General features: G+C 45.3%; 1 protein-coding gene across 3 annotated transcripts in view; it reads left to right on the top strand.

The window, feature by feature from the left end:
• The window catches only part of LOC123992603 (chloride channel protein 2-like), a 151,504-nt gene that overhangs the window by 84,945 nt on the left and 51,559 nt on the right, over positions 1-15,000 (top strand). For all 3 annotated transcript variants that reach the window (XM_046293878.1, XM_046293877.1, XM_046293879.1), the window contains 4 exons: positions 240-395; positions 9,519-9,588; positions 9,890-10,000; positions 11,096-11,309. In XM_046293878.1, the coding sequence (XP_046149834.1) occupies positions 240-395; positions 9,519-9,588; positions 9,890-10,000; positions 11,096-11,309 (551 nt within the window). The remainder of the gene's footprint in view (positions 1-239; positions 396-9,518; positions 9,589-9,889; positions 10,001-11,095; positions 11,310-15,000) is intronic.

The raw sequence follows: 15,000 nt of genomic DNA, 5'->3' as shown, positions 1-15,000 counted from the left end.
CTACCCCGTGGCACTTCATGTAGATTGGGATAGCACTAATGTAATGGCTTCTCCTTTCCCTCTGAAAGGCTAGGATGAATTCTTGATGTGTTGCTTATACCTATCCAATCCTTTCAGATCTACTTAAATGCTTTGGGTTAGGAGCTAGGGACCAATATGGGATATATAAAAAATAAAAAATGCCTGTTGACTTTAGCCCTCTGTCTGTTATGTTGTCACTTCCTGTTTCCCCCTTGCAGCTGACCCAGAAGGAGTCCCTGGTGACGTTGCTAGACAACCGGACATGGGCCAAGCAGGGCATAGCCGAGGGGTTTGACTACATCGGCAACTCCCAGGCCTGGAATCACCCCCAGGTCAATGTCTTTGTCACCCTCGTCCTCTTCATCGTAATGAAGGTAGGCACACCATCATCATCATCATCATCATCATCATCATCCACTTTGTTCTCATCTCTCCTTTTCTTTATAATCACCTATTATTTGTTTAATTCCCTGTTACTTTACTCCCTTCCCACTACATGTGGCGTGTCTCAATAGTCTGAAGTAACGTTCTTCCCATTGACATGACAGGTGAAGGTAATACAGCAGGATCCTGTCCATTCATTTAAATGAAACGAGAGGAGGCCGTTGTGGAGAATTTAGACCCAGCTCAGTGTTAAATGAGGGTTAGGGTTTTGGAGTATTGAGACCCAGCCCAGTGTTAAATGAGGGTTAGGCTTGTGGTGCATTGAGACCCATCCCAGTGTTATGAGGGTTAGGGTTATGGAGTATTGAGACCCAGCCCAGTGTTATGAGGGTTAGGCTTGTGGAGTATTGAGACCCAGCCCAGTGTTATGAGGGTTAGGCTTGTGGAGTATTGAGACCCAGCCCAGTGTTATGAGGGTTAGGCTTGTGGAGTATTGAGACCCAGCCCAGTGTAATATGAGGGCAGGTGAAGCATCAGGTTATTACCTTGTTGGGATTTGATTAGGTTTTTATGTAACCTTTGTGTAGGTTCTAGCAGCTCAAATGAAATGTCCCCTTTTAAAAGAGAACCGCAGAACTGCTGTTTGGTAATCTTGTTCGCTCGCTGTGTTGTGTGTGTGTGAGAGAGACAATAGGCTGTGTAATGCAGTTAAGGTCCCTGGATAGAGAGAGAAACAAGGAACCACAGAGGGATAGAGAGACAAAAGTGGGTGGATAAAAGTTATATAAGCATTAGATATTGAGTTTGATGGTCCTGCTGTAATGGAAGATAAATACTCTATACACTTTCTCTTTCTCTCCTTCGATCTCTCGCTCATCCTAGCTCACTTTCTCTTTCTCTCCTTCGCTCTCTCGCTCATCCTAGCTCACTTTCTCTTCCTCTCCTCCGCTCTCTCGCTCATCCTAGCTCACTTTCTCTTTCTCTCCTTCGCTCTCTCGCTCATCCTAGCTCACTTTCTCTTCCTCTCCTTCGCTCTCTCGCTCATCCTAGCTCACTTTCTCTTTCTCTCCTTCGCTCTCTCGCTCATCCTAGCTCACTTTCTCTTTCTCTCCTTCGCTCTCTCGCTCATCCTAGCTCACTTTCTCTTTCTCTCCTTCGCTCTCTCGCTCATCCTAGCTCACTTTCTCTTTCTCTACTTCGCTCTCTCGCTCATCCTAGCTCACTTTCTCTTTCTCTCCTTCGCTCCCTCGCTCATCCTAGCTTACTTTCTTTTTTGCCTTTTGTACTTTATCTCAAATAATCTGAAAAGAAAATGTCATTATACTTTTTGGAACACAGTGAGACCAATCTACTCTACTCCTGTCACGCCCTTGGTTCTCTATGGTGTAGTAGGTCAGAGTGTGACTAGGGGGTGTTCTAGGTTATATGTTGGTGCTCTTGGTATGGTTCCCAATTAGAGGCAGCTGATGCAGCTGATGTTCGTTGTCTCTAATTGAGGATCATACTTAAGGGTTCCCTGTTCCCACCTGCTTTGTGAGATATTGTTTTTGAGTTAGTGCATGTTGCACCTCAGTACTGCACGGTCGTTGTTTGTTTCCTGGTTCGTTTTAAGTTTCACTAAAAATAAAGGTGTAGAACTCCAATCACGCTGCTCCTTGGTCGGTTTCGCCACACGATCGTGACAACTCTACATTATCCCTCTGATGGTACTGTTCCATCCTCCAACGTCACTCCCAACTTGGCCAGACCAGTTCCTCGGGGGGGGGGGGAAGGACAGACAGACAGACAGACAGACTTTCTATGGATTGATTCTCTCTATGATATTACTCATAGGATGTCTTCTCTATTGCAGACTGACCGTTTTTAGCTATCACACTGCATTGAGACAACTTTTTGACCCCAATAGGTTTTTTGCAGTCGTTCTCCAGTCCTCTGTTGGAGGGTGGTGGCAGCCCAGTAATTGGAGTGGGAATAAGAGTAGGGCCTCCCGGGGCCCGGGCGATAGACTGTCCTCTGGTTCTGTCAAACACAAATGGTATAAAATGGCGCCAATGGATAGGGCTGCCGTGTTTCTAGCTCTTAGGAAACTTTTCAGTTTTACGTTTAATGTGTTATTATATTATTAGCCCAGGAAATGTTTTGTGTTATTACATACATCCAGGAAGAACTTTTGGATATCAGAGTGGCGGTAACTCACCAGCATTACGACTAGGAATACGACTTTCCCAAATCAGATTCTTTGTTCGTACCCCCAGGGCAATTGGTCCTTCTGTAGCTCAGTTGGTAGAGCATGGTGCTTGTTACGCCAGGGTAGTGGGTTCGATCCCCGGGACCACCCATACGTAGAATGTATGCACACATGACTGTAAGTCGCTTTGGAAAAAGCGTCTGCTAAATGGCATATATTATTATTATTATTATATTATATTATTAACTCATTCCTGAGGCTGTTCCAGGACACCGCCAGCGGAAAAGGGGGTACTCAGAGTGGATTTTTAGTTAGTATTTTTTTTTACTTAGGAGACGCGCACACCACCCTCCGCTTCCCAGTATATTACTTGCTAATGTTCAATAATAATAATAATAAAGTTGACGAGGTCAAGGCAAGGATTTCCTTCCGGAGCGGCATGACTCTCTCGGGATATACTGTCTGAGTACGTACAGCCAGTTGGGTTCTCAGTTCATCACGCATACAGGAATAAATATCTCTACCCGAGATGGTTCATGATTAACTACTCATGGTGTGATTGTAATAACATACAGGAACTCAAGTCCTTTTGTTCACCCGACCTAGAATACTTCTAAATCAAATGCCGACCATATTACATCCCAAGAGAGTTCTCTTCAGGTTATAGTCACTCTTCAGGTTAAGACGTTTAAGCGTGTTAACACTCGCAAGGCTGCCGGCCCAGACGGCAACCCTAGCCGCATCCTCAGAGCATGCGCAGACCAGCTGGCTGGAGTGTTTATGGACATATTCAATCTCTCCCTATCCTATTCTGTTGTCCCCACATGCTTCAAGATGTCCACCATAATTCCTGTTCCTGAAAAAGCAAAGGTAATTGAACTAAATGACTATCACCCCATTGCACACACTTCTGTCATCATGAAGTGCTTTGAGAGACAAGTCAAGGATCTTATCGCCTACAACTTACCCAGCACCCTAGACCCACTTCAATTTGCTTACCGCCCCAATAGATCCACAGACAATGCATTCGCCATCGCACTGCACACTGCCCTATCCCACCTGGACAAGAGGAATACCTATGTAAGAATGCTGTTCATTGACTACACCTCAGTCTTCCACACCATAGTACCCCCTTAAGCTCGGGGCCCTGGGCCTGAACCCCACCCTATGCAACTGGGTACTGGATTCCTGACGGGCTGCCTTCCAGTTGGTAAAAGTGGGCAACAACACCTCCACTGCACTGATCGTCAACACCACCCTCTCGGGAGCCCTGCATGGAGAGATTGAATATATCCATACAGTCTGAGATGCTGTCTGGGCCTGCACACGGTACCACACTTAAATATCAGCAGAATATCACCCTGCATACCACTGCTGGCTTGTTTCTGAAGCTAAGCAGGGTTGGTCCTGGTCAATTCCTGGATGGGAGACCAGATGCTGCTGGAAGTGGTGTTGGAGGGCCAGTAGGAGGCACTTTTTCCTCTGGTCTAAAAAATATCCCAATGCCCCAGGTCCTACACTGCCCTGTGTAGGGTGCCATCTTTCGGATGGGACGTTAAATGGGTGTCCTGACTCTCTGAAGTCATTAAAGATCCCATGGCACTTATCGTAAGAGGAGGAGTGTTAACCCAGATGTCCTGGCTAAATTCCCAATCTGGCCCTCAAACCATCACGGTCACCTAATAATCCCCAGTTTACAATTGGCTCATTCATCCCCCACCTCTCCCCTGTAACTATTCCTCAGGTTGTTGCTGTAAATGAGAACGTGTTCTCAGTCAATTTACCTGGTAAAATAACGGATAACTAAAACATGTAAAAAATCATAGTTGTGTCGGCCATGGAGAACGAGAGCTCACAATGCTTGGCAGTGGCCCACGTCAGTGGCACTGTGTTATCCTCAAACCGGGTGAAGAAGTGTTTAGCTTGTCCGGGAGCAAGACATAGGTGTCCGGGTCATGGCTGGTTTTCCCTTTGTAATCTGTGATTGTCTGGAGTCCCTGCCACATACATCTTGTGTCTGAGCCGTTTAATATGCGACTCCACTTTGTCTCTGTACTGATATTTTGCCTGTTTGATTGCCTTACGAAGGGCATAACTGGACTGTATGTATTTGACCATATTCCTAGTCACCTTGCTGTGGTTAAATGCAGTGTTTCGTGCCTTGTACCCATCTCGGAAGCGAGAGTAACAATGGTCTAGAGTTTTTAAAGCGCGAGTACTGCAGGCAATATGTTGATAGAACGTCGGTAGCATTTTCTTCAGATTTGCTTGTTAAAGTCCCAAGCTACAATAAAAGCCGTGTCAGATTATTCATTTTCCAGTTTGCACAAAGTCCAGTGCAGCTCCTTGGGAGCCATCGTGGCATCGGCCTCGGTGGGAATATACACGGCTGTGATGATAACCAAAGAGAATTCTCTTGGGAGGTAATACGGTCGGCATTTGATTGTGAGGTATTCTAGGTTGGGTGAACAAAAGGGCCTGAGTTTCTATACATTATCACAATCACACCTTGAGTATTTAATCATGATATATACACCTCCGCCTTTCTTCTTCCTGGAGAGTTCTTTATTCCTAGCTGTGCAATGAATAGCTGCCCTGCCTGCGGTCCCAGCCTACTGTATGGACGGGGGACAGTATATCCGGAGAGAGGTATGTTAATGTCTCTCTGGAAGAAGATTCTCACCCTGAGCTCGTCTACTTTATTGTCCAGGGACTGAACATTAGCGAGTAATATAATCGGAAGCTGTGTATGGTGTGCTAGCCTCCTGACTCGGACTACAAGTCCACTCAGAATACTTCTTCTTCACCGGCGGCATCTTGGAGCAGCCTCTGGGGTAAGTTCAATCGCCTTGGAGGGTACGAACAAAGGATCCAATTCAGGAAAGTAGAAATTCTGGTTGAAAATGCTGGTGAGTTACCGCCGCTCTGATATCCCAAAGCTATTTCCGGCAGTATGTTATAATGCAAAAAATGTTCTGGGCTAATAATGTAAGAAATAACACCAACAAAAAAACACTCAAAAGTTTGTCTATCGGCGGCGACTTCTTGTGTGTGTGTTCTCCAGCTCTGCCTGGCTCTCTATAAACATTATAAACCTCTCCATTACCATAGAAACCTCCATCTCCCTTTTACAGGCCCACACTCACCTGTCGCCCACTTTTACTGTGTGTCTGTCTGTGCTTTTGCCTAGTGAGTGAGAGAAATGACAGACGAGAACAGAGTTAGAGAATAGACATGGAGGAAGCAAGAGTCAAACGAAACTAGGAAAAGGGGCGTTTTAAAGGAATTATAAAGATGAGTATGAAGGAGATATAGGATCGGACTATAGCTACTATGCCTTAGACTGTTACAGTACAGTTACAGTAGGATGTTACAGGAGAATGTTACAGTAGGATGTTACAGGAGAATGTTACAGTAGGATGTTACAGGAGAATGTTACAGTAGGATGTTACAGGAGAATGTTACAGTAGGATGTTACAGGAGAATGTTACAGTAGGATGCAGGAGAATGTTACAGTAGGATGTTACAGGAGAATGTTTTACAGTGGGATGTTACAGGAGAATCAGCTAGGATTTTACAGGAGATCTTCAGTAGGATTCTGCGGTGGGTGTTCCCGTTGTTTTGCAGTGGTTCATCTTAGCTGTTACAGGTTGTTGGTCAGTCAGTAATCAGGGATTCTGTTATTTGGGATTACATTGTGTGTTTGCGTGTGTGTGCATGTGTTTAGTAGTTGAAGTCCCCTCTTGCAGCATCCCAAGGTCCACCTGGTCTGAAAGTTATATCTGAGGTATAGTACTGTAGGTGATATTCCATGATGATACAGTAATAATGAAGCCATATCTGTCTGCTCATACCTGCGTGAGTCAGCAAGAGCATCGCCTAGGCAACCCTGTGGCAGGGAGGTAAGAACCCAGGGTGACTGTCACTGGGCAGGGAGGCCAACGTCACCACCGCCCGTCACCATGGGAATAGCTGCCCTGCCTGCAGTCCTAGCGACTGCCAATGAAGGGGAAGTGACGTCATCGCACGCTGACTAAATTATTTTCCTCTCACCTGTGTGTGCGTGTGCGTGTGTGTGCGTGCAAGACAGAGGGGACTAATTACTAGAGCAGTAATAATGATTTTATATCAAACAAGGCAGTCAACAGAAACCAAGCCTGGTCTCCTCTCTTCTCATTAGAGACCAGAGAGAGAGGGATAGAAAGAAAGTGGTGGTATGGATGCAGATGAAAAAGGAGAGTGTTAGAGAGAGCTGTGTTACTGTTAGGTAAGACAATTCAATTCTAGGGAACCCTGTAACCTTAAACTGAATAAGTGGATTGACATACAGCAGTGTCCACTCAATGCAATGCTGTGTGTGTGTCTTAAAGAAGTACAGAAAGGCACTACACACAAATACACACAGACAAATACTTATTTTTTTGCTCTACTTTTCTCTACCTACTACACACTCACACTCCTCCAGGTGCCATCTTAGTTCATACCTCTGTAATAACCTTAAGCCCATGTTATGAGTTTCCAGATCCATTAAACCTCTCTCCCTTATTGAAGTTTGCCTGGCCAGACTGTGTGTTCACCTTTTTGAGAAGTTAGTTATTTCTGACCATTTCCATCATGGTGCATGGTAATTGACAGCATAACAGCTATTAGGTTAGACTATTACTTGTGTGTGTCATGCGTGTTGTGTCAAGTGGCAGCCTGCCACACACATTCTTCTCTGCCATGCGCCATTTTCCATCAATGACTCCTGCTGTGTGTGTTTGTGCCATGACACAGGTGTGTGTATGACGCAGTAATCCCCAATGACATTCACATATGTGTGAATGACGCTGTAATCCTCTGTGTTTGTGTGTGTGTGTGTTTATGAGTGTGTGTGTGTGTGTGTGTGTGTGTGTGTGTGTGTGTGTGTGGATAGGTGTGAAAGCAGCGTAGGGTGTAGAGTTACTGACAGAGATCCATTAGATCACACTGGCAGCTGGGCTTAATTACTGCTAACTAGAGAGAGAGGGAGGGAGAAAGCGGAAAAGACAGAGATGTGAATGGGGGAAATGGAAAGGAGAGAGAGATGAGTGTAATTAAGAGGTCTATTTAAACCTCTAAACCAGGCAGATAGTTGTTGAGAGGTTTATGTAATGGCCACGTCACACTTCCGTCCTCTCCTTGCAAAGACTGAATCCCTAGGGAGCTGTGGCTTCCGGAGAGGAAGCTCTCTTTATTTAGCCTGTGTGAAAGTTATGTAGGGGTGTTTGTATGTGTGGGGTTGTGGCTATATTGGAAAGGTGTGTGTGTGTGTGTGTGTGTGTGTGTGTGTGTGTGTGTGTGTGTGTGTGTGTGTGTGTGTGTGTGTGTGTGTGTGTGTGTGTGTGTGTGTGTGTGTGTGTGTGTGTGTGTGTGTGTGTGTGTGTGTGTGTGTGTGTGTGTGTGTGTGTGTGTGTGTGTGTGTGTGTGTGTGTGTGTGTCACCGATGACTAGGCTTGGTCAGTTCCAGAATTTCATACCGGCATACCGTTCCTCTGCCATCCCGGGATTTACGGTATTACCGGCATAGCACACAGGGGGGGCGCTAAAAACACACAAAAAGCCATCTATTGTGCAAGTAATATTAAAATCACATCTGTTAGCTAAAGGCTAATGAGCGAAAACCAACAAACTAATTGCAAATCCAGTCAAATCCAGCTCATAAAGTTATACAAGCATAGCTAGTAGCTACCGAATGTCATTTTTGGTGAGTGTGGACATTTACAAGCGAAAGTGAACTAGACAAATTGTGCGAATGAACAAAGTTGTGATGCTGCTTTTCTAAAGGAAAAGCAACATGTGTACTTGGAGCAGAGGGGAGAAGAAAACAAATGCTAGCAGGAAGCACGGGGGAAAAAATGCCAGCTGTACAGAACTCATCCAGAACTCTTTCTGATGGCAAACATTTAGTCAATTGCATACAAGTGTAACTTCATCACCTCATGTACGCTGCAGAACGAAGTCTCGCTGATAGATATAGAACACTACCACAGAGGGTTGGTGGCATCTTAATTGGGGAGGATGGGCTTGTTGTAATGGTTGAATCGGAATCAGTGGAATGGTATCAAATATATCAAACGCATTCATTCTGTTCCGGTCATTATTATGAGCCGTCCTCCCCTCAGCAGCCTCCACTGAACACAACTGCTTTCTCCGGTTGCGCTCTTTACAAACAAATGTGACTGGCGCAACTGTTCTAGGGAACTATGGTAAGCTTCATAATGTAAAATAATGTGACAGGTGAAATGAAGAACGCAATTTGCTTTATCTCCTAACGTATTGCACAAGTAGCTACACATATTAAAATGTATTTAAAAACTTGAGGGAAAATGTTATATTGAGTCTGAGTCCTTAGTGGTGAATTTCCACAACAAACTTCAAAGAAATAGTTTTGACGGTATTCAAAAACCATCCCTTGAATTTTTCCAAATATCCCAGGATACGGTAAATAAAATAAAATAAAAATGTTTTGCCACATGCGCCGAATACAACAAGTGTAGACTTTATTTACAAGCCTTTAACCAACAGTGCAGTTCGAGAAGATGACCTAAGCCTATCACTACTGACATTTCCTTTTGTTTGTCTCTAATTAGCTGCCTCTCCCGTCGGTGGCGACTGCATCTTCCAATCAGCTCGCTCATTATCCAGAGTTCAGTTCATTTCAGGGTTTTCATCAAATGAAGGCGGTGTGTGACAGTTCATTCTCACCCAGATGACTGACGTTAGCTAGTTCGCGCCTGGGAAGAGATGAGTCTATCACAATGGAGTATTTTCTTTTATAGTGCAGAATAAAAGACAGTACTGATCAGAAGTCAGAGCAGCTGAGTTAAATGGAGGATTGTCCTGTTGGCTGACTGAAATGCCACACTGTTCCCTCTGTGACTTTGTATCTGTGTGTCTGTCTCAGTTCTGGATGTCTGCTCTGGCCACCACCATTCCTGTGCCATGTGGAGCCTTCATGCCCGTCTTCGTCATTGGTAAGAGAAGTGTGTGTGTGTGTTTCAGCAATAATGTTAACCCTGGGAACATGCTATGCTATGGAGTCTTGTGAGTGTCTGTGCACCAGTATGTTACGCTCTCATTAAATGTGTGTGTGTGTGTGTGTGTGTGTGTGTGTGTGTGTGTGTGTGTGTGTGTGTGTGTGTGTGTGTGTGTGTGTGTGTGTGTGTGTGTGTGTGTGTGTGTGTGTGTGTGTGTGTGTGTGTGTGTGTGTGTGTGTGTGTGTGTGTGTGTGTGTGTGTGTGTGTGTGTGCGTCTGCGTGTGTGTGTGTGTGCTAGGGGCAGCGTTTGGCCGTCTGGTCGGGGAGAGCATGGCTGCCTGGTTCCCTGATGGCATCCACTCTGATGGCACCATCTACCCCATAGTGCCAGGAGGGTATGCCGTTGTGGGTGAGTTACTGTAGACACACAGACACACACAAACAAAGACAAAGTTTGGTATAGCTAGACAAGATTAACAATACCTATTCAAGACTTGACACATCTAGACACCATTATTGTAACAATTAGGAAATAGAAAGCCAGATAAAACAAGACACTGCTAGACCCAGTAGTAATATAAAGACATTTATGTCAATGATAAAAACTAAATGATGCGCTTTAGAAGTCCCCTTTGGCAAGATGTCCTTTAATGTTGTTGCTATGAGTGATATTGCTGCTAGCGTTGTTGTTGACGGTTGTGCTGATTATGCTGTTGTTCAGTGTAGGGGTTGATGTCAACTGTGTTTGTGTCTAATGGGTGCTGATGTTGTTGACTCACCTCTAACTCAGCTTTCTGTCTCTCTGATGTTCCCTCTCTTTAATCTCAGCATGGCTACATTTACCCTCTCATTGTCTTTGTCTCTCAAATCAAATGAAATCGCGCTCTCTTTCCCCACTCCATCCTTATGTTAGGAATAATCAACCTTCTCTCCCTCCTCTATCACTGCTGCCCACTCTCTCCACTCCTTCTTCTTTCTCTCATTATATCCACTCACCTCTTTTTCTTTGTTCAATAACAGTTACAAAATATTGAAGATGTTTAAAATGTTTAACTTTTTAAACTTTTTTATCTTTGACCTTGAGAGGTACAGTCATCTCGCCCATCCCTAATCCATCCCTCCCTTCCCTTCCCTCCCTCCCTCCCTCCCTCCCTCCCTCCCTCCCTCCCTCCCTCCCTCCCTCCCTCCCTCCCTCCCTCCCTCCCTCCCTCCCTCCCTCCCTCTCCTCTCCTCTCCCTCTCCTCTCCTCTCCTCCCTCCCTCCCTCCCTCCCTCCCTTATCATCCATCCCCCCCTTCACCCCTCCTCACTTTGTTGTTCCAGTATTATTGATGAAGGCTCAGTAAAGAGTTGAGGGCATGAGATGTATTATTGCACTGATATTACTTTACTAATGTCAATGGACAGTAACCTTTATCTGTACCCATTCCTTCCTCTCCTGCTCTCTTCCTTTCTTCCTCTCATCCTCTCTCCTCTCCCCTCCCTTCCTCTCCTCATCTCCCCAGGTGCGGCAGCCCTGTCTGGAGCGGTGACCCACACGGTGTCGACAGCGGTCATTGTGTTTGAGCTGACGGGTCAGATCAGCCACATCCTGCCGGTGATGATAGCGGTAATACTGGCCAACGCCGTGGCCCAGTCCCTCCAGCCCTCGCTATATGACTCCATCATCAGGATCAAGAAACTACCCTACCTCCCTGAGCTGGGCTGGGGACACCACGAGTACGTAGGACTACACTTCTATCTATCAATCTATCTACGTTAACTGTCTATCTTTGTTAACTATCAATCTATCTACGTTAACTTCAAAGTAAATTATTAAAAATATTTGACTTTCATAAAATCACAAGTTCAATACAACAAAATGAAGCTTAACTTCTTGAAATAATGTCAGATTTCAAAAAGGCATTACGGTGAAAGCAAACCATGCTATTATCTGAGGACAGCACCCCATCATACAAACACATGACAATCATATTTCAAACCAGGCGCGATACAAAACTCAGATATAACGATATAATTCATGACTTACCTTTGAAGATCTTCTCCTGTTGGCACTCCAATATGTCCCAGAAACATCACAAATGGTCCTTTTTTTCAATTCATTCCGTCGTTATATCCCCAAAATGTTCATTTATTTGGCGCGTTTGATTCAGAAAAACACCGGTTCCAACTCGCCCAACATGACTACAAATGATCTAATACGTTACCTGTAAACTTGGTCCAAATATTTCAAACAACTTTCCTAATCCAACTTTAGGTATTTAAAATGTAAATAATCAATCAAATTTAAGACGGGATAAACTGTGTCCAACAGAGTATAAAATGAAAGTGGAGCGAGCTTCAGGTCGCGCGTCCCAAACAAAACAGTCCACTTGGCTCGACTCCCTGAAAGGAAAGGTTACTTCTTCATTTCTCAAAGGAAAAACATCAACCAATTTCTAAAGAATGTTGACATCTAGTGGAAGCCATCGGAACTGCAACCAGATGCCTCATAAATCTAGTACCCCATAGAAAACTAATGGAAGAGACAGTCATCTCAAAAAATAAAATTCCTGGATGGTTTGTCCTCGGGGTTTCGCCTGCCAAAATGTTTTTTTTTTCACCTTTATTTAACCAGGTAGGCTAGTTGAGAATAAGTTCTCATTTGCAACTGCGACCTGGCCAAGATAAAGCATAGCAGTGTGAACAGACAACACAGAGTTACACATGGAGTAAACAATTAACAAGTCAATAACACAGTAGAAAAAAAAGAGAGTCTATATACATTGTGTGCAAACGGCATGAGGTAGGCGAATAATTACAATTTTGCAGATAAACACTGGAGTGATAAAGGATCAGATGGTCATGTACAGGTAGAGATATTGGTGTGCAAAAGAGCAGAAAAGTAAATAAATATAAACAGCATGGGGATGAGGTAGGTAAAATTGGGTGGGCTATTTACCGATAGACTATGTACAGCTGCAGTGATCGGTTAGCTGCTCAGATAGCAGATGTTTGAAGTTGGTGAGGGAGATAAAAAGTCTCCAACTTCGGCAATTTTTGCAATTCGTTCCAGTCACAGGCAGCAGAGAACTGGAACGAAAGGCGGCCAAATGAGGTGTTGGCTTTAGGGATGATCAGTGAGATACACCTGCTGGAGCGCGTGCTATGGGTGGGTGTTGCCATCGTGACCAGTGAACTGAGATAAGGCGGAGCTTTACCTAGCATAGACTTGTAGATGACCTGGAGCCAGTGGGTCTGGCGACTAATATGTAGCGAGGGCCAGCCGACTGGAGCGTACAAGTTGCAGTGGTGGGTGGTATAAGGTGCTTTAGTAACAAAACGGATGGCACTGTGATAAACTGCATCCAGTTTGCTGAGTAGAGTATTGCTGGCTATCGACATCGCCGAAGTCGAGGATCGGTAGGATAGTCAGTTTTACTAGGGTAAGCTTGGCGGCGTGAGTGAAGGAGGCTTTGTTGCGGAATAGAAAGCCAACTCTAGATTTGATTTTAGATTGGAGCTGTTTGATATGAGTCTGGAAGGAGAGTTTACAGTCTAGCCAGACACCTAGGTACTTATAGATGTCCACATATTCTAGGTCGGAACCATCCAGGGTGGTGATGCTAGTCGGGCGTGCAGGTGCAGGCAGCGAACGGTTGAAAAGCATGCATTTGGTTTTACTAGCGTTTAAGAGCAGTTGGAGGCCACGGAAGGAATGTTGTATGGCATTGAAGCTCGTTTGGAGGTTAGATAGCACAGTGTCCAAGGACGGGTCGGAAGTATACAGAATGGTGTCATCTGCGTGGATCAGGGAATCGCCCGCAGCAAGAGCCACATCATTGATATATACAGAGAAAAGAGTCGGCCCGAGAATTGAACCCTGTGGCAGCCCCATAGAGACTGCCAGAGGACCGGACAGCATGCCCTCCGATTTGACACAGTGAACTCTGTCTGCAAAGTAGTTGGTGAACCAGGCAAGGCAGTCATTAGAAAAACCGAGGCTACTGAGTCTCCCGATAAGAATATGGTGATTGACAGAGTCGAAAGCCTTGGCCAGGTCGATGAAGACGGCTGCACAGTACTGTCTTTTATCGATGGCGGTTATGATATTGTTTAGTACCTTGAGCGTGGCTGAGGTGCACCCGTGACCGGCTCTGAAACCAGATTGCACAGGGGAGAAGGTACGGTGGGATTCGAGATGGTCAGTGACTTGTTTGTTGACTTGGCTTTCGAAGACCTTAGATAGGCAGGGCAGGATGGATGTAGGTCTGTAACTGTAAATAAGTTCTGTTATACTCGCAGACATGTTTTTAACAGTTTTAGAAACTTTAGAGTATTTCTATCTAGCATATCCTAGCTTCTGGGCCTGAGAAACAGGCAGTTTACTTTGGGCACGCTTTTCATCCGGATGTGAAAATAACGCCCCCAAGCCCAAAGACCCCTAGCCCAAATACCACCCCCTAGCCCACTATCGAAATCAAATCAAGTCAAATGTATTTATATAGCTCTTCGTACATCACCTGATATCTCAAAGTGCTGTACAGAAACCCAGCCTAAAATCCCAAACAGCAAGCAATGCAGGTGTAGAAGCACGGTGGCTAGGAAAAACTCCCTAGAAAGGCCAAAACCTAGGAAGAAACCTAGAGAGGAACCAGGCTATGAGGGGTGGCCAGTCCTCTTCTGGCTGTGCCGGGTGGAGATTATAACAGAACATGGCCAAGATGTTCAAATGTTCATAAATGAAAAGCATGGTCAAATAATAATAATCATAGCAGTTGTCGAGGTTGCAGCAAGTCAGCACCTCAGGAGTAAATGTCAGTTGGCTTTTCATAGGCAATCATTAAGAGCTGTCTCTAGAGAGTTGAAAACAGCAGGTCTGGGACAGGTAGCACTCTGGTGAACAGGTCAGGATTCCATAGCCGCAGGCAGAACAGTTGAAACTGGAGCAGCAGCACAGCCAGGTGGACTGGGGACAGCAAGGAGTCATCATGCCAGGTAGTCCTGAGGCATGGTCCTAGGGTCCTCCGAGAGAAAGAGAGAATTAGAGAGAGCGTACTTAAATTCACACAGGACACTGGATAAGACAGGAGAAGTACTCCAGATATAACAAACTGACCCTAGCCCCCCGACACATAAACTACTGCAGCATAAATACTTGAGGCAGGAGGGGTCAGGAGACACTGTGGCCCCATCCAATGATACCCCCGGACAGGGCCAAACGGGAAGTATATATCCCCACCCACTTTACCAAGCACAGCCCCCACACCACTAGAGGGATATCTTCAACCACCAACTTACCATCCTGAGACAAGGCCGAGTATAGCCCACAAAGATCTCAGCCACGGCACAACCCAAGGGGAGGCCACAACTCAGACAGGAAGATCACGTCAGTGACTCAACCCACTCAAGTGACGCACCCCTCCCAGGG

The sequence above is a fragment of the Oncorhynchus gorbuscha genome, linkage group LG13, assembly GCF_021184085.1.
Source record: "Oncorhynchus gorbuscha isolate QuinsamMale2020 ecotype Even-year linkage group LG13, OgorEven_v1.0, whole genome shotgun sequence".
Classification (NCBI taxonomy): domain Eukaryota; kingdom Metazoa; phylum Chordata; class Actinopteri; order Salmoniformes; family Salmonidae; genus Oncorhynchus; species Oncorhynchus gorbuscha.
Note: the sequence above shows the minus strand (reverse complement) of the source record. Positions and strands in the feature narration are given on the sequence as shown.